Genomic DNA, 21437 nt, shown 5'->3' with positions numbered 1-21437 from the left:
TAGTTCCCAAACGTTTTCATGTCAAGGACCCCCAAATTGACACTAATTATCCCGCGGACCCCCATTTGAAAACATATGCCAGGGACCCCCATAAGAGATTTTTTTATGGCTCTAGTAGTGATTCTCAACCTGTTTAACCACCAGTTTGACATGCATTAGTCTGCAGACGCCCATTTAATTTCTATCTCTGGGTCCCTCAATGTATTTATTTATTTATCTGAGAGTGTACAAATGGAACCAACGGGTCAATTTGGTTCCATTTGTACACTCTCTGAGGTACAGACCCATAAGGGTCCATTTGGTTACTAACTATAATTTAGCCGGGGAACCCCTGGAACTCCCTCAAGGACCCCTGGGGGTCCCCGGACCCCACTTGGTCAAGATGGAAAGAATTTATCCAAATTCATCAATTCAATCATAACTACTAACAATGTAAATATAAGCAGTATAGAAAATCAAGGGCAGAGAAGTAAGTTACAAACACAGTGGTGCAATTATAACTCAACATTGTTTTAATGTTTTACATCCAGGTATGCCATTACCAGGCAGTTAACTGATAGCCTACATAACTAACTTGAACTATTAATATATCTTCCATGAGGGGGAATCGAACTCCAGTCTCCAAATCCCCTACAAAGAAAAGTGAAATTGGGTGAAAAGGATGGCAAAACTGCCTGGCAACAAAGACAAGGCTTTGTTTCATTGGCTGTCCGTCTGTGCCACTCAACCCAGTAGGTATGGATTTTAAGGACAACTTTAGTTTTTTCAACCACGGTTCATGTTTTAGATTGTTATTAGAGTAGAGGAAAAGAATCCCGCACACTGTCTTCACTTGAGTTTAGATTTTATTGAGCAACGTTTCGGTCGTCAGACCTTCATCAGGCATGCCCGATGAAGGTCTGACGACTGAAATGTTGCTCATAGCTCATAGCCGTCATCACAAATGTGATGAGGTCAGCACATTTGGGCAAGTGGCTATGGCTGCTTTTAGCCCAAGGAGTGTATTTTGTGCAAAACTAATGCTTGGAATGGATTCAACATAATGAAAATCCCCTAGTTTGACATGATGTCACATGCATGACATTTTGGGAATGTTGCCTTATATTGGATGTTTATGGTACCCCAACTTTCAGCAGCTGTCACAAAGTTTCCCAAGGGAGTTGGGTTGGAACAAATGTATATGTTATAGTAGACAGACTAGACACCTTTATTAACACATTTGTGAAGAAAGCTAGTGGTAAGCATTTGTTTTGCAGATTTGCCACACATTTAGCTGCTTTTCTCTAACTAAAAGTATTTAAGTGTGTTTGTGGGTTTCTATAGATATTTAACCAACGACAAGTATTAACCCATTTAGGCCTGAATTTAAAAAATGTCTTCAAAATCCTAACATTTTCCTGAAAAACCCTATTTTTCTCTGTATCAGTGGTGCTCAATATTTCATGTCAAGGACCCCACAAATTATATGTAATACCGGTATGCCTCCGCCCCCCTCTTAGTCAGGATGGTGGTCCCTGGGTCAAAACCAGTTGAAAAACCCCTGCTATAGAGTGTTTGTTTTAGTAAGTTACTGAACACCACTCTCAATAGCAATGATATATAGATACTAATTATCTATGCAATAAATTATAGGCTACTATTAACTATTATGTTAATCCAAATAAAATCACATTATGCTACCTTTAACTACCAAGCATTTAGCTGGGAACCTCCTGGGACCCCTTCAAAGGACCCCATGGGTGTCCCCGGACCCCACCCTTGACAACCACATACTGGTCAGGTACAAATAATAATAATAATCACATTGTTTTCCTTGTATGAAGAGCTTTTATTGTGAAATCCTGTGGCATTCATAATTGTAAGTCACATCATAGACATATATAGCCTAGATGGTGCAAGCATAGAGTTATAAAGGATAGAGAGCGGACCGAGGAGCGACAGCCCCGCCCCCCGCTATTCATTTCAATGGAAGTTGCTCAGTGGCATTTTGAAGCACCAAATTTATAACTAGGGATGCACCGATACGGAAATTCTTGGCCGATACCGATGTTTAAAATAACAATTTAGCCGATAGCAGATACTGATAACCGATATATGTTTATTTAGTTTTTGTTGTTTTTATTTCCCCCTAAATGTGGCCTATCGGCAGGGTTAGGAGGAGGTTAGAAGGAGGGGCTTAACTAAGTATAGATGGGGTTTATATGGTTAAACGAGGAGTTTAGAAGTGTAGAAGAATAGGTTTAGACTGTGGCGTTGAGGGCGTGGCTAATGGATGGTTTAGACTAGAGTCTAGTTACGGAGGGGTTTAGTGGGCTTGGAGGCCATGTTTATCTGGACCCATTCTCGTCGTACTGCTGCTTGGTGATCCACATCCGCTGGAAGGTGGAGAGAGAGGCCAGGATGGAACCTCCGATCCACGTCGAGTACTTACGCTCTGGAGGCGCAATGATCTGCAGGAGAGAAGACAATCAGTAATATTAGAGTTCTACACTTTAGTCTTCATGGTGTAGGCTAGGGTTAGGTTTTGGGTTAGGATGGGAGAGGTTTAAACAATAATTGATTAAATCAATTAATTACTTCATTACTCATTCATCATTACTGTTCTACTCAAATATCATCAATAACAATTCCGGTAACTCCAAGCAACTTTTCTCCACCATAAATAACCTCCTTAAACCTCAATCACCCACCCACAGTGACACCACAGAGGACCAGTGCAACAACATCCTCGATTAATTTAGGTCAAAGGTCAATAACATCCGCTCCGCCCTATCTCACTCCTCCACTCCACCTGCCTTGACCACTACCCCACATAGCCCCCCCCCCCCCTCCCCCGACCACCACCCTACAGCAGGGATCCTCCAGCCTCTCCACTGCCTGGCCAGCTCATCACATCTTCAGGTCGAGGCCATCATCATCAAGATGAAACCCTCCACATGCGCCCTCGACCCCTTCCCCACAGCTCTGTTAAAAACCCATATAACTGCCATAAGCCCCCTCATCACTACAGCCATCAACCTCTCCCTCCAAGCCGGCCATGTTCAACCTTCCTTAAAGACAGCCATCATCACACCTCTCCTGAAAAAACCCACCCTTGACCCGGACATACTCTCCAATTACAGGCCTATCTCCAACCTGCCATTCCTCTCCAAGGTACTGGAAAAAGTGGTTGCCGCTCAACTCCAACAACACCTCAAACACAATAACCTCTTCGAGAAATTTCAGTCAGGATTCCGCACAGCTCACAGTACAGAAACAGCACTGGTCAGAGTCACTAATGATCTCCTGATGGCAGCTGACAATGGTTCCCCCTCCCTCCTCATCCTCCTGGACTTGTCCGCAGCTTTTGATACAGTCGACCACACCATCCTCCTCAACCGTCTCCACTCCACCATAGGACTCACCGACACTGCACTCAACTGGTTCACCTCATACCTCACTGACAGAACTGAGCGTGTCTCCCTGGGCGGTGTCTACTCACGGTCACATCCTGTCACCTGTGGCGTGCCCCAAGGTTCCGTCCTTGGCCCCACCCTCTTCACCCTTTATATGCTCCCCCTTGGTCGTGTCATCAGCCGGCATGGCATATCCTACCATTGCTACGCTGATGACACCCAACTCTACCTCAGGACTATCCCACTCCCCTCTGCCCCCCTGTCGTCACCACCATCATCACCATCATCCACATTAACCACCTGCCTTGAGGATACCGATAATTTTCTCCAACTGAACAGCTCCAAGACAGAGGCTATTCTCATCGGCACCCCACACCAGGTCAAATCCTCACCAATAACCAGCATCACCTTCTCCAGCCAAGACCTACCCCTCACACCTGTAGTCACCAACCTGTGTGTAAAAATGGACCCCCACCTGACCTTCAACCCCCATATTAAACACCTCTGCAAAACCTCCTTCTTCCACCTCCGAAACATAGCCAGACTCCGCCCCACACTCACCCTCCCTGATGCAGAAAAACTCGTCCACGCCTTTGTCTCCTCAAGGCTCGACTACTGTAACGCACTTCTCACCGGGATCCCTAGCAAGAGCATCCAGAGGCTCCAGTACATTCAGAACAGTGCTGCTAGGATCCTGGTGAGAGTGCGAAAATACGAACACATCACACCCATACTCCACTCCCTTCACTGGCTTCCCGTCTCCTCCAGGATTGAATACAAGGTCTGCCTCCTCACCCATCAATGCATCCACAGCAACGCCCCCCCTACTTAAAGGAACTCCTTGAACCCCCAGCCTCCACCCGCTCCCTCTGCTCCGGTACATCAAACACACTCAAATGCACAAGAACAATACTCCGCACCATGGGGGACCGGGCCTTCTGCTCAGCCGCCCCTTGGCTGTGGAACGCTCCTTTGTGGACCTTTTTTAAAAGGGACTAAAGACCTTCCTCTTTAGTAAGGCATTTGCCCAGTCAGACTTTTAAGCTGCCCTGTGTGCTGTTTTAACTGTTTTATTCTTTTTAACTGTTTTATTCTTATTCTTTTTTTTTCTCCTTTACATTTTCTTTTCTGCCTGTAGCACTTTGAGATTTGTTTCAAATGTAAAGTGCGTTATAAATAAAATGTATTATTATTTTTATTATTATTATTATTACCAGCTGCAATTCATTACCAGCTGCATTATTATTATCTGCGGGGGTCCGCTATAACTGCCTGTGTCAGTTTCAGCGCAGTACTTTAGGTAGGAACCAAAGTTATCTAAGGCGGAATTATTGTGTTCTGAGTTGTTCGTTCTGCCCGGACATATTGGCGGTGCGCACATACGTCACCCTTGAGATAAGAGACAAAACTTTTTTCAAATCAGATTTTTTTATTTTTAAGATACATTCAAATCAATCTTGAGAAGGAACAGGTTTTTCGCATAACATTTCTTTCTAAAATGGGACATTTATGCACTTCATAACTGATTCATGTCAACTCCGTCAGACACACTAAAATCCCTTTTATTTTAATTTGATAATTCTTTTAATATTGTTTTGTTCCAATATCACACTATTATGAAATATCCAATTTCTCAAATCCGTCATTTCAACCTTTATTTTCAATATTATAACATGAAAACCATGTAAAAAAAAGAAAATCATCATTACGTATCATTTCAGTTGGTGTTTCAAAACATAAGCACAAAAGATCGAATCGTCTATTTCTTTGGAAATTAACAAAAACATCACAGGACCAACGTCTGACGGAGTTGACGAACATCTGACGGAGTTGACAAGTTAAACTGATTTAGGTTCTAGACCACCTAGGATCTTGATTCTGGTGACTAATCCCACATTTTCAAGGATGAGGAATACAGTGGTACTATATAGATTTGCCCTGTGACCATGGTAGACATTTTCAAAAATGGTGGACCTGCTATTAGCCATAGCCATCATCACAGATGTGATGAGGTCAGCACATTTGGGCACATTTGGGCAAGTGGCTATGGCCAAACTAGGGGGTCTATGGCCAAACTAGGGGTCAAACTCCTTGGGCTAAATTCGGCCATATCCACTTGCCCAAATGTGCCCAAATGTGCTGACCTCATTTTGTGATGACGGCTATGGCTGTTTTCAGCCCAAGGAGTGTTTTTCGTGTATAGCTAATGCTTGGAATGCATTCAGAATCATGAAAACTCCCTAGTTTGACATGTCACATGCTACTTAAAGCATAATGAACATTTTGCCTTATATAGGTTGTTGATGGTACCCCAACTTTCAGCAGCTGTCAAAAGTTCCCCATGGGTGGTTGAATATAAAGCAATGTGGGATATGTTAGTAGAAAAGAAACCCTTCCAAACACATTGGTGAAGAAAATTCTTCACCAAGAAAATTCCTCAACAAGCTGCCACCAGAGATGAGAGCTGAATTCCGCCGCACAATGCTCTGCGGCCCAGGAGCAACCAACACCATGTTGGAGTTCTGAGTGGTTGAAGCACGAGTCCTAGCCATATAGCCTGTGCAAAGGCAAACACCTTGAAGTCCTGCTTGAGGTGAACAGTGAACAGTGAGTGAAAGACTGAAGACAGAAGATCTGCCTTCAGGACTATCAGGCAGGATGTGCAGACACTGAAGGCATCAGTGTCGTTCTCTGTGTCCCCAGCATGTCAACCAAAGCAATGTTACCAAATCAAAGGAGCCTTCACCTCAAGTCACCTGGGGCTGGGTGAGCAATCGTATCCTGTATCTAGCCTCACAACTAAATACAGACTCTTGGCCAGACTGCCGTTTGAAAGGGTCAAACCCCTCATCCTGATTGGGGAAGACCACCCCACCTAATCACACCAACCGAACAAGTGAGGTTGGGCCCTCCAGGTGGGCCAGCAGCCATCTGCACAAGACTGGGCTGGACCCTGCAGGAAAGCAATTTCCAGCCAAGACAATGTAAGTTGACTATAACAGAGCCCCAGAACACAGAGCTCATGAGAAGCATTGAGAAACACTGGCAGGAGGCCACCAAGATACAACGCCACAGAGACCCAGAGTGTGCCACCGCTGGCAGTAATGAGATCAACTGCTGCAGCAACGATGTCATGAAAGGCAAGTCTCCACCAAAAAAACCCTGAGCCTAATCGTCAAGAGACCAAAGTTTCTCGTGTGCGCATCCTGGCGCTTATTCACTATTTCAGGAATAAATAGCCTTGCCTTGCACATGTTACCAATACATACACATTGGCCTCGGACCCTCGGTTACATGTACAAAATGATGAATTGTCTATTCTGTAGACTGTACGGCTCTGTTCAGAGTTCCAGTGATCCAGCTGTGTGACTGTGACACTGTATTGTTCCACCACTTTTGCTTTGGCAATGTAAACGTATGTTTTCCCATGCCAATAAAGCCCTTTGAATTGAATTGAATTGATACACGTCATTAGTGATCGCGGAATGTGCCGTCGCTTTGAAATGACAGCGTAGTACATTCCGATTCTAGAGGAAAATTCGACCACCACTCTGTCCTCGCATAGAATCCTCTCCTCCTCCTCTCCTCCTTGCTGGGGGCGGAGCCGAGGAGCGAGTGGAGGACGTGAGGAGAGTGAGCGAGTGTGAAAGTTGCGGTATTGGAATTTAGCTTTAGTGATAGGATGGGTGGGTGGTCTATCTTATCTTAATCTTCATGGTGGGGGGGGGGGGGGGGGGGTTAGGGTTCTAATTATGTATCTTAATCTTCATGGTGGGGGGTGTTAGGGTTAGGGGTCTAATATGTACCGTAATCTTCATGGTTGGGGGTACCAGGTTAGGGGTGTAATATGTACCTTAATCTTCATGGTTGGGGGTGCCAGGTTAGGGGTCTAATATGTACCTCAATCTTCATGGTGGGGGGTGCCAGTGCTCTGATCTCTTTCTGCATACGGTCGGCGATGCCCGGGAACATGGTGTTGCCTCCCGACATCACGGTGTTAGCGTACAGGTCCTTACGGATGTCGACGTCACATTGCATGATGCTGTTGTATGTGGTCTCGTGGATGCCCGTCGACTCCATGCCTGTAGGGGGCAGCACACAGCGGAGTGAGTGAGTGATTCACTGTTTCCACACCTAAGCGCAAAACGGCCGACAGCCGCGGACAGAAGAAGCTGTGCGCAGCTTGTTTTTACGGGTTTTTAAGACAGCTGGTGGATGGAAATTAAGCTCCACCTCTGCGGACGACTGACACGGAGGAGAGCGTTTCCGGGAATCTGGCCGTCGCGCAAGTCGTCCGCGGAAGTGGAGCTTCTTTTCCATCCACCAGCTGTCTAAAAACCTGGAAAAAGAAGCTGCGCACAGCCGAGAACGTGCGCAGCTCTATAGTAAGTCTGGCAGCACCTAGTGAGTGAGTGAGTGAGTGAGTGAGTGAGGAGTGAAGTCCAACACACACCGTCTGTGAACGCTGTGGGTCAAAACCGCCTCCTTTATTTTCAATGAACCTATCCCACACTGGCGGCGTCAGACGCGCACTGGTGCGCGTTCACGCCTCGCCTGACGCTCCGATACGCCACTGTTCTATTTTCCAGGCGTTGCCGCACGGCCTCCATCCGGGAATCCGTGGGCGTGGCTGGCCAGCCACGCGGTAGCATGCCGCGTCCTGTGGGTGTTCCTGTGCGGCTATGACGCGTGGCAATACTGTGCCGCGTCGCTGCGCACCCGCTTCACAAACGGTGTGTGTTAGGCTTGAGTCATGTAACTTTCCCGACGTCAAGCTGTGTATGTGTTCAACAACACAGCTATGCAAAATAACACTGATAGCTATGAGGTGATGAAAGCTTTCCATCCAGTACCACAGAGGCTCATGAAAATAGTAAAATTGTTACTTTTTGGAAAATGGCAAATGCAATATTATTACTCAAAATGTGAAAGTAATTAGCCCTTCGCTAGACCCCACCGCAAAAAGTGATTGTTGAAAATCCAAATAGTTTAGCAGGCCTAAAAAGGAGGGCTAGGGTTCAGGGGTCACGGCTAAGGGGTTAGGTAGTGAAGCCTCCTCCCCACTTCTGTTTTGTCTTCACAGTCGCGCAAATTTATCCACAATAGATAAACAGTTCCAGAATCTATGTAGGAGGTGTAGTTCCAGACTCTATGTAGGAGGTGTAGTTCCAGACTATATGTAGCATTCAGGAGGTGTTGTTCCAGACTCTATGTAGGAGGTGTAGTTCCAGACTATATGTAGCATTCAGGAGGTGTTGTTCCAGACTCTATGTAGGGAGGTGTAGTTCCAGACTCTATGTAGCATTCAGGAGGTGTAGTTCCAGACTCTATGTAGTATTCAGGAGGTGTAGTTCCAGACTCTATGTAGCATTCAGGAGGTGTAGTTCCAGACTCTATGTAGCATTCAGGAGATGTAGTTCCAGACTCTATGTAGCATTCAGGAGGTGTAGTTCCAGAATCTATGTAGCATTCAGGAGGTGTAGTTCCAGACTCTATGTAGGGAGGTGTAGTTCCAGACTCTATTTAGGAGGTGTAGTTCCAGACTCTATGTAGCATTCAGGAGGTGTAGTTCCAGACTCTATGTAGGGAGGTGTAGTTCCAGACTCTATGTAGGGAGGTGTAGTTCCAGACTCTATGTAGGGAGGTGTAGTTCCAGACTCTATGTAGGGAGGTATAGTTCCAGACTCTATGTAGGGAGGTGTAGTTCTAGACTCTATGTAGGGAGGTGTAGTTCCAGACTCTATGTAGGGAGGTGTAGTTCCAGACTCTATGTAGGGAGGTGTAGTTCCAGACTCTGTGTAGGGAGGTGTAGTTCCAGACTCTATGTAGGGAGGTGTAGTTCCAGACAGGTTTAGTTTCAGACTCTATGTAAGGAGGTGTAGTTCCAGACTCTATGTAGGGAGGTGTAGTTCCAGACTCTATGTAGGGAGGTGTAGTTCCAGACTCTATGTAGGGAGGTGTAGTTCCAGACTCTATGTAGGGAGGTGTAGTTCCAGACTCTATGTAGGGAGGTGTAGTTCCAGACTCTATGTAGGGAGGTGTAGTTCCAGACTCTATGTAGCATTCAGATATTTTAGAATAGTTTAGAATAGTGGCTAAGCAAGACTAGGTCAGGTCAGGGGTCACCTATTAAGGAGGGCTGGAACATGACCTCAGGACATCTGAACCTCTCGTTGCCGACGGTGATGACCTGTCCGTCAGGAAGCTCGTAGCTCTTCTCCAGAGACGTGGAGGGGGCAAAGGAATGGCCCATCGGGGCAGGCAAGACGGCCATCTGCATCTCTTGCTCGAAGTCTAACGCCACGTAGCTCACCTTCTCTTTGATGTCCCTAACGATCTCCCTCTCCTCTGCGCACGCACACACACACACACACACACACACACACACACACACACACACACACACCCTCACACACACACACACACACACACACACACACACACACACACACACAGTGTGTTTCAGTCATTTGGATTCCATAGAAGCAGCGGAAATTGCCGATCTACAAGCCCTCAATGCGCTTGTAGATTGGCTATTTTCGGTTGTTGTTTTAAGATTAGAGCATTTAACATTTGAAGTGGTCAAACTCACATGTTCAGAAGCATCTTCCATAATACCTTACTACTAGTCTGGGATATTTCATATAAAAGCAACGGTTAAAGCCTAAGTCTGTGATTTCTTTCCCTCATGGTTGGCAGTACAGTATGTACAGTAGAACAGCAGGAGCAATGTTACTAACACATAATGTTACATCTTGTGTTAATTGTTTAGGAAAACAGGCACTGGTTTCACAAATCACACATTATATTAGGACTTGGTCACACAAACATTGTCCGGGTTTCCCATACAGATTTTGGGTTGTGCGTAGCTTGCCCAGGTGTGAAGCGCATGCACACATGCCCAGAAGGACAGGTGTGCAGCGCATGCACACATGCCCAGAAGGACAGGTGTGCAGCGCATGCACACATACCCAGAAGGTGTGCAGCGCATGCACAAATGCCCAGAAGGTGTGCAGCGCATGCACACATGCCCAGAAGGTGTGCAGCGCATGCACACATGCCCAGAAGGTGTGCAGCGCATGCACACATACCCAGAAGGTGTGCAGTGCATGCACACATGCCCAGAAGGTGTGCAGCGCATGCACAAATGCCCAGAAGGTGTGCAGCGCATGCACACATACCCAGAAGGTGTGCAGCGCATGCACACATGCCCAGAAGGTGTGCAGCGCATGCACACATACCCAGAAGGTGTGCAGCGCATGCACACATGCCCAGAAGGTGTGCAGCGCATGCACACATACCCAGAAGGTGTGCAGCGCATGCACACATACCCAGAAGGTGTGCAGCGCATGCACACATACCCAGAAGGTGTGCAGCGCATGCACACATGCCCAGAAGGTGTGCAGCGCATGCACACATGCCCAGAAGGTGTGCAGCGCATGCACACATGCCCAGAAGGTGTGCAGCGCATGCACACATACCCAGAAGGTGTGCAGCGCATGCACACATGCCCAGAAGGTGTGCAGCGCATGCACACATGCCCAGAAGGTGTGCAGCGCATGCACACATACCCAGAAGGTGTGCAGCGCATGCACACATGCCCAGAAGGTGTGCAGCGCATGCACACATACCCAGAAGGCCGCCAGAAGGCTGCATGCAGAAGGTAACACGTTTCCCGAATGCCTATAGTTGGTAACGTATGGTGCAGCCAATTAGGCATTACGACTGGCTTTGGGAATAATTAATTAATTAATTAATTAATGGCATGTGCGACAGTTTTTTGGAAAGGCTTGCCACATTAGGCAAACATGAAACACCCAAATCTTTGTTTAATTTCGAAATCCATATATATTTAAACTAGAAGAAGAGAATAGACTCTCTCTCTCTCTCTCTAGCATTGAAAAAGCCGCCATGTAATGTAATGTCACAATCATCTTAAAACATATATTCTTTTAGATTTGTTTTGGGGCTTTTTATGCCTTTATTGATAGTGAACTGTAGACAGACAGGAAAGGGGGAGAGACACGCGACAAAGACCGCCTGGCTCGGGAGTCGAACCCGCGGCACGCCGTCTGGCTGACTTGGCAGCCTAGGTGCCCAGATGGTTGAGATAACCTTTCCAATCTTAAAACATATTTCATATATGCCAAGTATAGCTAAAGTTCGATAGATGATGGTGAAATAAACATGCTTGTTTAATTTTGAAACTTAAGATTAATGTTCCTACAGTGTTGTGCACAGCACAGCACAGCACAGACAAACAGACAGGCGTGCGTGCGTGTGTACCATTGGTTTTGAAGTTGTGTCCATTCCCGTTCAGTGCCTTCTGGAGGTAGTTGGTGATGTCTCGTCCAGCCAGGTCCAACCTACTGATGGCTTTAGGCAGAGCATTGCCCTCGTAGATAGGAACAGAATGGCTCACTCCATCGCCACTGTCTAGGACTATACCTGGGTGGAGAAAGTAGAAAACATGTTTGTCTCCACCAGTCGAAGGCATGGGGAGAGTATGTTTTGCATTCCGTCCATCCGTCAGTCCATGTGTCTGTGTGTTCGTGTGTCCGTCTGTGAACAGCTAATCTCTGGCACCGTTGGCTTGATCACAGCCAAACTCTGCAGACAGACAGACAGACAGACAGACAGACAGACAGACAGACAGACAGACAGACAGACAGACAGACAGACAGACAGACAGACAGACAGACAGACAGACAGACAGGTACTGACCAGTGGTGCGTCCAGAAGCGTACAGTGACAGGACAGCCTGGATGGCGACGTACATCGCAGGCGTTTTGAACGTCTCAAACATGACCTGAGGAGAGAGAGATTAAAATAATAAGAAATTATCATTTGTGTCTGTCTGTGTGTGTCTGCACGCGCGTGCAGACACACACCCTGTCTCCACTATACCGCCCAATGAGGAACACAGAGAACTTCACCTGACACGCCCCCTCCACTATACCGCCCAATGAGGAACACAGAGAACTTCACCTGACACGCCCCCTCCACTATACCACCCAATGAGGAACACAGAGAACTTCACCTGACACGCCCCCTCCACTATACCACCCAATGAGGAACACAGATAACTTCACCTGACACGCCCCCTCCACTATACCGCCCAATGAGGAACACAGAGAACTTCACCTGACACGCCCCCTCCACTATACCGCCCAATGAGGAACACATAGAACTTCACCTGACACGCCCCCCTCCACTATACCACCCAATGAGGAACACATAGAACTTCACCTGACACGCCCCCTCCACTCTACCGCCCAATGAGGAACACAGATAACTTCACCTGACACGCCCCCTCCACTCTACCGCCCAATGAGGAACACAGAGAACTTCACCTGACACGCCCCCTCCACTATACCGCCCAATGAGGAACACAGAGAACTTCACCTGACACGCCCCCTCCACTATACCGCCCAATGAGGAACACAGAGAACTTCACCTGACACGCCCCCTCCACTATACCACCCAATGAGGAACACAGAGAACTTCACCTGACACGCCCCCTCCACTATACCGCCCAATGAGGAACACAGAGAACTTCACCTGACACGCCCCCTCCACTATACCACCCAATGAGGAACACAGATAACTTCACCTGACACGCCCCCTCCACTATACCACCCAATGAGGAACACAGATAACTTCACCTGACACGCCCCCTCCACTATACCACCCAATGAGGAACACAGATAACTTCACCTGACACGCCCCCTCCACTATACCACCCAATGAGGAACACAGATAACTTCACCTGACACGCCCCCTCCACTATACCGCCCAATGAGGAACACAGAGAACTTCACCTGACACGCCCCCTCCACTATACCACCCAATGAGGAACACAGATAACTTCACCTGACACGCCCCCCTCCACTATACCGCCCAATGAGGAACACAGAGAACTTCACCTGACACGCCCCCTCCACTATACCACCCAATGAGGAACACAGAGAACTTCACCTGACACGCCCCCTCCACTATACCGCCCAATGAGGAACACAGAGAACTTCACCTGACACGCCCCCTCCACTATACCGCCCAATGAGGAACACAGAGAACTTCACCTGACACGCCCCCTCCACTATACCACCCAATGAGGAACACAGATAACTTCACCTGACACGCCCCCTCCACTATACCGCCCAATGAGGAACACAGAGAACTTCACCTGACACGCCCCCTCCACTATACCACCCAATGAGGAACACAGATAACTTCACCTGACACGCCCCCTCCACTATACCGCCCAATGAGGAACACAGATAACTTCACCTGACACGCCCCCTCCACTATACCGCCCAATGAGGAACACATAGAACTTCACCTGACACGCCCCCTCCACTATACCGCCCAATGAGGAACACAGATAACTTCACCTGACACGCCCCCTCCACTATACCGCCCAATGAGGAACACAGAGAACTTCACCTGACACGCCCCCTCCACTATACCACCCAATGAGGAACACAGAGAACTTCACCTGACACGCCCCCTCCACTATACCGCCCAATGAGGAACACAGATAACTTCACCTGACACGCCCCCTCCACTATACCGCCCAATGAGGAACACAGATAACTTCACCTGACACGCCCCCTCCACTATACCGCCCAATGAGGAACACAGAGAAGGTCCGACGGAATTCCACACAGACCCAATTAAAACTCACACAGATGTGCCATTCCAAATCTTCACGCTTTCCTGATCTTTTCTTGAAGGTTTTCTTAAAATGTGTTGTTTTGGGGTGAGTGTAATGAAAACCGTGCAAACATAGACATATATAAAGGCTAGATGACTCGCCCGCGCTGCTGGCCAATGGAGATCAACGCCATCTTGCTACAGTGAGCTTGTGTGTGTGAGTGTGTGTGTGTGTGTGTGTGTGTGTGTGTGTGTGTGTGTGTGTGTGTGTGTGTGTGTGTGTGCGTGCGTGCGTGCGTGCGTGCGTGCGTGCGTGCGTGCGTGCGTGCGTGCGTGCGTGCGTGCGTGCGTGCGTGCGTGCGTGTGTGTGTGTGTGCGTACCTCTTTGATCTTCTCTCTGTTGGCCTTGGGGTTCAGCGGGGCTTCGGTCAGCAGGACACAATGTTCTTCGGGGGCCACTCGCAGCTCGTTGTAGAATGTGTGATGCCAAATCTGACAGATTGATTGATTGATTGATTGAAGTAAAAAAGGTACGACTTTGACTTTTTTACACGGCCCAGTTTCGAATTTCAGCCGTCCGTAAGGTGCTCTTTGAGAGCGGTTTTGAAGGAGTCAAGGGATTCACATTTCTTAATGGCTGTTGGTAGGGTGTTCCACATTTTAGTGGCATAGGAGCGAAATGTATTAATTCCCTTGTTTGAGACGAATATGGGTTGCACATGGTTTGTTGAACTCCCTCCCTCTGGTGTTGTGCGAGTGGACTTCATTGACATTAAGGAAGTATTTAGACAGGTACATGGGTATCTTGGTGGTGTAGCGGATCTTGTAGACCAGACCCATTGCAAGTTGCTGTACTCTGTCCTCAACCCTAAGCCATTCCTGCCTATCTCTGGGCAGGGGTGAGGTGGGTTCGGGGAGTGAGGCCAAGTAGTAGTCTGACCAGTTTGTTTTGGGAGGTCTGGAGCCTTGTTTTAAGGGCCTTTGAGGTGCTGTGGTACCAAGAAGTGCATGCATAGTAGAATAAACCATGTATGAGGGCTCCTTTTATATCACAGCGCAGGTTAGGGGAGGGGTGGGGGTCTTTACTGTGGGTGGGTGTGTGTGTGTGTGTGTGTGTGCGTGTGTGCGTGTGTGCACCTTCTCCATGTCGTCCCAGTTGATGATCATGCCCTGCTCTATGGGGTATTTGATGGTCAGAATGCCCCTCTTAGGCCGAGCCCCCACATAGGCGTCTTTTTGCCCCTTGTCCACCTGACAGACAGACAGACAGACAGACAGACAGACAGACAGACAGACAGACAGACAGACAGACAGACAGACAGACAGACAGACAGACAGACAGACAGACAGACAGACAGACAGACAGACAGACAGACAGACAGACAGACAGACAGACAGACAGACAGACAGACAGAATAAAACATTAGCAAAATGTGCTACTTAACTACAGCATAGTAACCGGGAGGCTCGCCCCAAATCACACTCGCCCCCATTTTCTTTTTTGCAGACCAGTCGGTGGGGTGTGGTTCTTGTATAATTCTTGCATTTGTTTTAGTTTAGGAATAAGGTTAGGTTTAGACATAGTCTTACTGAGGTTATGTTTAGGAATAAGGTTAGGTTTAGACAGAGTTTTATTGAGGTTACGATTAGGAATACCAGGTGGCGACAAGAGATTTCACCCGCAGGGTGAGTATCATGTTTTGGGGTGAGTGTAATGAAAACTGTGCGAACTGCTTTAGTGTGGCTGTCAAGTCCATAGACATATATAAAGGCTATAGACGACTCGCCCGCGCTGCTGGCCAATGGAGATCAACGCCATCTTGCGGCCATCTTGCTACAGTGAGCTCGTCCACTCATAACATTGTGTCTATATGGTTCATGTTCTTTTTAACATGCTCAATTTTCAACCGATTTTCAAAAAGTTTGGTTTTCTATGAACGTCAGAGATGTAGTTATGATACTGCATACTTTCAAAAATAACATTAAGCAGATAAACACCCTGAATCATAGGGTAGATAACATTTGTAATAAACCAAACCATTATGATACTGCATAATATAAAATAACATTAAGCGGATAAGCATCCTGAATTATAGGGTTGATAATGTTTGTAATAAACTAAACCGTAAATCAGCGAGTTGAGAGTATTTTAGCTTGAGCAGTATTTTTGCTATACCATGATAGAACGCACCAGAAAAGTTGACTGTAGCAAGATGAACTGCCATCTAGTCTTTCTTTATAGACCCTCCAGGAAAATGTGATTATGCGATCGCATAATTTACCGCATAATCGTCAAAATGGCACAGATTATGCAGGGTAATTCTTTTTCAAAAGGGGCGCATAATCACGCAAACTTACCGCATATTTCACAACTCCGTATAATAAAGGATTTTCCCCCACGTTTTTCTGGAGGGTCTATTCTTATCTACAGTATAGAGCGTCGCAGTCCCGCCCCTCGTGAGACCCGGAAAAGAAATCCCCGTTCATTTTCCTCATAGACTTTTCTTAAAGTATTTATTTAAAGACGTTTACGCCGCGGACAAAGCCAACTCTTGTCGTGACAAATCATGACAATAAACACAATATTTTGGGCCAAACAAAGAATTACAACGTAGAAAACACTTTTTTTGTTGTTTTTCTTCTTTGCAATTATTTGTTTGGTCCAAAATATTGTGTTTGTTGTCATGATTTGTCACGACTCGAGTTGGCTTCGTACAACGCTTAAAAGGTCTTTAGATAAATACTTTATGAAATGTCTATGGGAAAAATGCATTGGGATTCATTTCCTGGGCCTGGCGGCGTCATGAAAGCTGGCAGGACTGCGACGCGCTATACCTATCTATAGTCAAATGGACCAATGGTGTGTGGTCTCATCTATATCTATGGTCGAATCGACCAATGGCATCTCACCTTGCTGGGAAGTACCACGATGGATTTGAAGACGGAGATAGGGGCGTTGTCTCCAGCAAAGCCAACCTTGGTCTGGCCACTCCCATTATCAATCACCAACGCTTGATGTTCCTGTTCATCTTCACCACTCATGACTGAAACTGTGCATGCACGCACGCACACACGCACATTTTATTACGGTACATTATCACACATGCATGGTATCATATTAAAACTATAAAAAGTTCCCATCGGGGCACAGGTCTCCACCAGGCCAGGTCAGGTTGTGGCCTCCTGGTGGCGCTATAATAGGCCAATGTGAAAAGGGTGCCATTTCTTCTTACACCATTGATGGCAATTGGATGATGTATTGGATGGGGCATTTTGTTCCAAAAATGTGTTTTGCAAAAATCCGCCTGTTGTTGGCGCTATAACAGGCCAATGTGAAAAGGGTGGGATATATTCCTCAGCCTAGTAGGAGAGTCTGTGAAACATTTTAAGTAAATTGCACGCTGGGTTCATGATTTTGAGATTTTGTTTCAAAAGGGCCAATCCTCCAAACTTTTGAAAGCCCTAGTTAGCCAATTACGATGGAATATGAAATATCGGACAGCTCCATCTTGAACACATGACTATAGAGATAGTGTGTAATGATTTACGGGATTTTTGGACAGAATATGGAGGAGTAATATAAAAAAAAATGTTTTTCAAAAGTCGGCCTTCTGGTGGCGCTATAACAGGCCGTTCTCAATAATGACAATAATGATGTACAGTGCTCGTTTGTTCCTTGATCTCAAAATGACATCCATGAGTACCTATGGGTATCTATTAGACACACCCACAGACACACCCCCAGATTTATTGTGGAGTGTGGAGTGGCTATTCAACCACCAGGTGGCGTCGGCCCATGATGAGCAGAGCTGCAGGCACTGAGTCTTAATAGCTTCTAGCAATATGCAGTGGTGGAAAAAGTATCACATTTTGTACTGTATCAATACTGCAATATTGAAATACATTGAAATACATACTGTTACAAGTAACATTTATTTGAGTAAGCGGTTAGGGTCCATTTGGTTCCATTTCTACACTCTAAAGTTAAATTATCATTGATGTTACAATATAAATATTGGGGGTCCCAGAGATATAAATGCCATTAAATGGGGGTCCATACTCCATAGACTAATGCATGTCAAACTGGGGGTGATTGAAATTAAACGGGTTGAGAGTCACTGCTATAGCTGTAAAAACCTTCTCTTATGGGGGTCCCTGGCATATCTTTTCAAATCGGGGTCCCGGCATATCTTTTCAAATGGGGGTCCCTGGCATATCTCTTCAAATGGGGGGTCCCTGGCATATCTCTTCAAATGGGGGGTCCCTGGCATATCTCTTCAAATGGGGGTCCCTGGCATATCTCTTCAAATGGGGGGGTCCCTGGCATATCTCTCTTTCATTTTTATCATGTCATATGCTATAGCTGTAAAAACCTTCTCTTATGGGGGTCCCTGGCATATCTTTTCAAATGGGGGTCCCTGGCATATCTTTTCAAATGGGGGTCCCTGGCATATCTCTTCAAATGGGGGGTCCCTGGCATATCTCTTCAAATGGGGGGTCCCTGGCATATCTTTTCAAATGGGGGTCCCTGGCATATCTTTTCAAATGGGGGTCCCTGGCATATCTCTTCAACCGGGGGGTCCCTGGCATATCTCTTCAAATGGGGGGTCCCTGGCATATCTCTTCAAATGGGGGTCCCTGGCATATCTCTTCAAATGGGGGGGTCCCTGGCATATCTCTCTTTCATTTTTATCATGTCATATGCTATAGCTGTAAAAACCTTCTCTTATGGGGGTCCCTGGCATATCTTTTCTCTTTCTTCTCTCTTTCATTTTTATCATGTCATATGAAAGCAGGGAATCATAGCTTCAAATTGACATATAAGTTGTTCAGTTTGACCAACCAGTTTTGGAGATATGGCTTTTAGAAAAAGGTCTTGCCTGCTGGAGCGACATGCGTTCAGGATGCCTCAAACTGGAAGTTGCAACAGGAGCCCGATGGACCAAGAGGGACATTCAGATTGGTTAATTAGAGTGAATACAGTTCAACAGCTTATAGAACTGAAATCAAGTTAGAACTCTTCAAGAGTAGCTCTCTCATTCAGAGAGAGTACTACAGACACCTATGTCATCATGCATGACTGTGACTAGTCTTTGTTTGATGATCTCTGACTGGGACCAGTTTTTACAAAATCTCATTGCTTATACAACTTTCTTTGAGATTTACATTAGACAATTAAAAATCCTATATTTTCTCCCCGATTCCGATCTTTTGAAAATCATGTGATCAGAGCCGATTTCCGATCACCCGATCCGATCGGGACAACCCTAATAATGATGTACAATTACTACGACTATTACTGCTACTATACTATAGTACATTATATTTATATTGCCCATCTCGGCAAGTCATGAGGGAAAACACTCTACCTTTCTGTGTCTGTGCTGCTGAGATTAAGGTGACCTAGACCCAAACACAATGACAGGCAGACAGACACAGACACACACAGACACACACACACACACACACACACGATACTGATGTTATGGTTCACTGTTTAGCCTTCCAAAAGTACATCCCATCTATCGGAAGCGTGGCACACAAAACCGCACACGGTTTGTGGACATAGACAAGCTAGGCCTTGCTTTGGGAGAACCTCTGTGAGTCTGGTTGCGCTACACACATTTACAGGATTTACTGTGATTGCCTTTGCTGGCCGTGGAAAACTGAATGCACTGAGGTTATTGAAGAAAACACGCAGTATTTTTGCATGATAGAACGCACCAGAAAAGTTGACTGTAGCAAGATGAACTGCCATCTAGTCTTTCTTTATAGACCCTCCAGGAAACTTTGATTATGCGATCGCATAATTTACCACATAATCATCCAAATGGCGCAGATTATGCAGGGTAATTCTTTTTCAAAATGGGCGCATAATCACGCAAACGAGGGTCTATTCTTATCTATACCTACAGTATCTATAGTCAAATGGACCAATGTTGTGTGGTCTCATCTATAAATCTATGGTCAAATCGGCCAATGGCATCTCATCTTGTGCGTGGGACGTGCCGAGATGGTTGGGAAGACGACCCTAGGGGCGTCGTCTTCAGCAAAGTCAGCCTTGATCGGGCCACTCCCATTATCAACCACCAACGCTTCAGGTTCATAACTCATGACTGAAACTGTGCACGCACGCACGCACGCACATTTTATTACGGTACATTATCACACCAAAGCAGTGCTCTCCTCTTCATCACTCATGACTGACACTGTGCACGCACGCACGCATTGATTTCTCTATCATGTAAGACTTGCAAGTGTTTCTGACAGGTATACTATAACTCTGACTCATGAAACCTAACATGAACTGAATGAATGAGCTGCTATAATAGGCCAATGTGAAAAGGGTGCCGTCGTAATGGGTTAAATGAAAGGTGCAGTAGTGTGTGGGGTGTTTCTCACCTGAAGAAGAGGCAGGTAGTCTCTGTGGAGGTCAGATGAAGCTGTCACACTCACATCCAATGTCTGCACTGTTCCCCATGTACTGATTATATACACGCCCAGCTTCCTCTTCTCTGTGTCACACGTGTGCACGCAGCCACGCGCACACCCTCACAGTGGTGGGAAAGTACATTACTTGAGTAAAGTATCTGTACTGCGATGTAGAAGTAAGGGCCTATAGTATACTCATTATGCAGATTGTTACACAAGGTATCTTGTGTATTAATTAACTGTATTAAAAATATTTGGAAATAGCCGATCTACAGGCAAAACAATCTAACTGTGGGTCCTTGACATGATAATGGCAGGCATTCACTGTTCTGTGTCACCAGAACTATCACAAGTTTGTCAAAGTTCAACATCCGCTCCCTATCAGAGTGGATCAGATTTTTATTTTGGGGTGATGCAAAAAGAAAACTAAATACAGCATTGGGATCATAGAATTATCTCATTTGTCAATTAAAAAGTCTTAGTTTAATTTTGAAATAATATCTTTAACACCCAAAAATCTAAATCTTATCCACTCTGATTAAACATTTTTGTAAGTAAGACTTAATCTATCATACTTTTTGGCTAAAGTTCACACACACACACACACACACACACACACACACACACACACACACACACACACACACACAAACACACCCTATTCTCAGACAGAACAGGGAAGTGTGCGGTTTTGTGATTGTGCTGAGTCGATATTTGTTGTGATTAAGGTGACCCAGACCCACACGCACACGCACACACGCACACACACACACACACACACACACACACACACACACACGATACTGATGTTATGGTTCACTGTACATCCCATCTATCGGAAGCGTGGCACACAAAACCGCACACGGTTTGTGGACATAGACAAGCTAGGCCTTGCTTTGGGAGAACCTCTGTGAGTCTGGTTGCGCTACACACATTTACAGGATTTACTGTGAT

At 46.2% G+C, this 21437-nt stretch overlaps 1 protein-coding gene across 4 annotated transcripts; it reads right to left on the bottom strand.

The window, feature by feature from the left end:
- Window positions 1–1868: 1868 nt before the first annotated feature.
- Window positions 1869–20520, bottom strand: LOC310868339 (actin, non-muscle 6.2-like). 4 transcript variants are annotated; one of them, XM_083778737.1, is made up of 11 exons: window positions 20454–20520; window positions 19421–19454; window positions 18932–18965; window positions 16962–17101; window positions 15189–15302; window positions 14433–14543; window positions 12120–12204; window positions 11682–11843; window positions 9522–9743; window positions 7296–7477; window positions 1869–2450 (listed from the first exon to the last, which is right to left on the bottom strand). In XM_083778737.1, exons 4-11 carry the CDS (start codon window positions 17091–17093, stop codon window positions 2328–2330), a joined length of 1131 nt encoding a protein of 376 aa, XP_083634863.1. In that variant the 5' UTR covers window positions 17094–17101; window positions 18932–18965; window positions 19421–19454; window positions 20454–20520; the 3' UTR covers window positions 1869–2327. The 4 variants fall into 4 exon arrangements, with proteins under 4 accessions (XP_083634863.1, XP_083634862.1, XP_083634861.1 ...); XM_083778736.1 differs by having other exon boundaries at window positions 18895–18965; window positions 20454–20505; XM_083778735.1 differs by lacking the exon at window positions 19421–19454 and having other exon boundaries at window positions 18895–18965; window positions 20454–20505.
- Between the last annotated feature and the right edge of the window lie 917 nt (window positions 20521–21437).

The sequence above is a fragment of the Protomyctophum parallelum genome (genome assembly GCF_964188405.1).
Source record: "Protomyctophum parallelum genome assembly, chromosome: 12".
NCBI classification, from domain to species: domain Eukaryota; kingdom Metazoa; phylum Chordata; class Actinopteri; order Myctophiformes; family Myctophidae; genus Protomyctophum; species Protomyctophum parallelum.
Note: the sequence above shows the minus strand (reverse complement) of the source record. Positions and strands in the feature narration are given on the sequence as shown.

Bases quoted from the DNA above. Each gene is read 5' to 3' on its own strand.
- LOC310868339 (XM_083778736.1), bottom strand. From the start codon at position 18,946: ATGTCGCTCCAGCAGGCAAGACCTTTTTCTAAAAGCCATATCTCCAAA. The intron at 12,205-14,432 runs GTACGCACACAC...CTCTCTCCTCAG, and splicing joins ACAGAGAGAAGATCAAAGAG to GTCATGTTTGAGACGTTCAA. The intron at 9,744-11,681 runs GTACACACGCAC...GTGCGTGCGCAG, and splicing joins ACACAACTTCAAAACCAATG to AGGAGAGGGAGATCGTTAGG.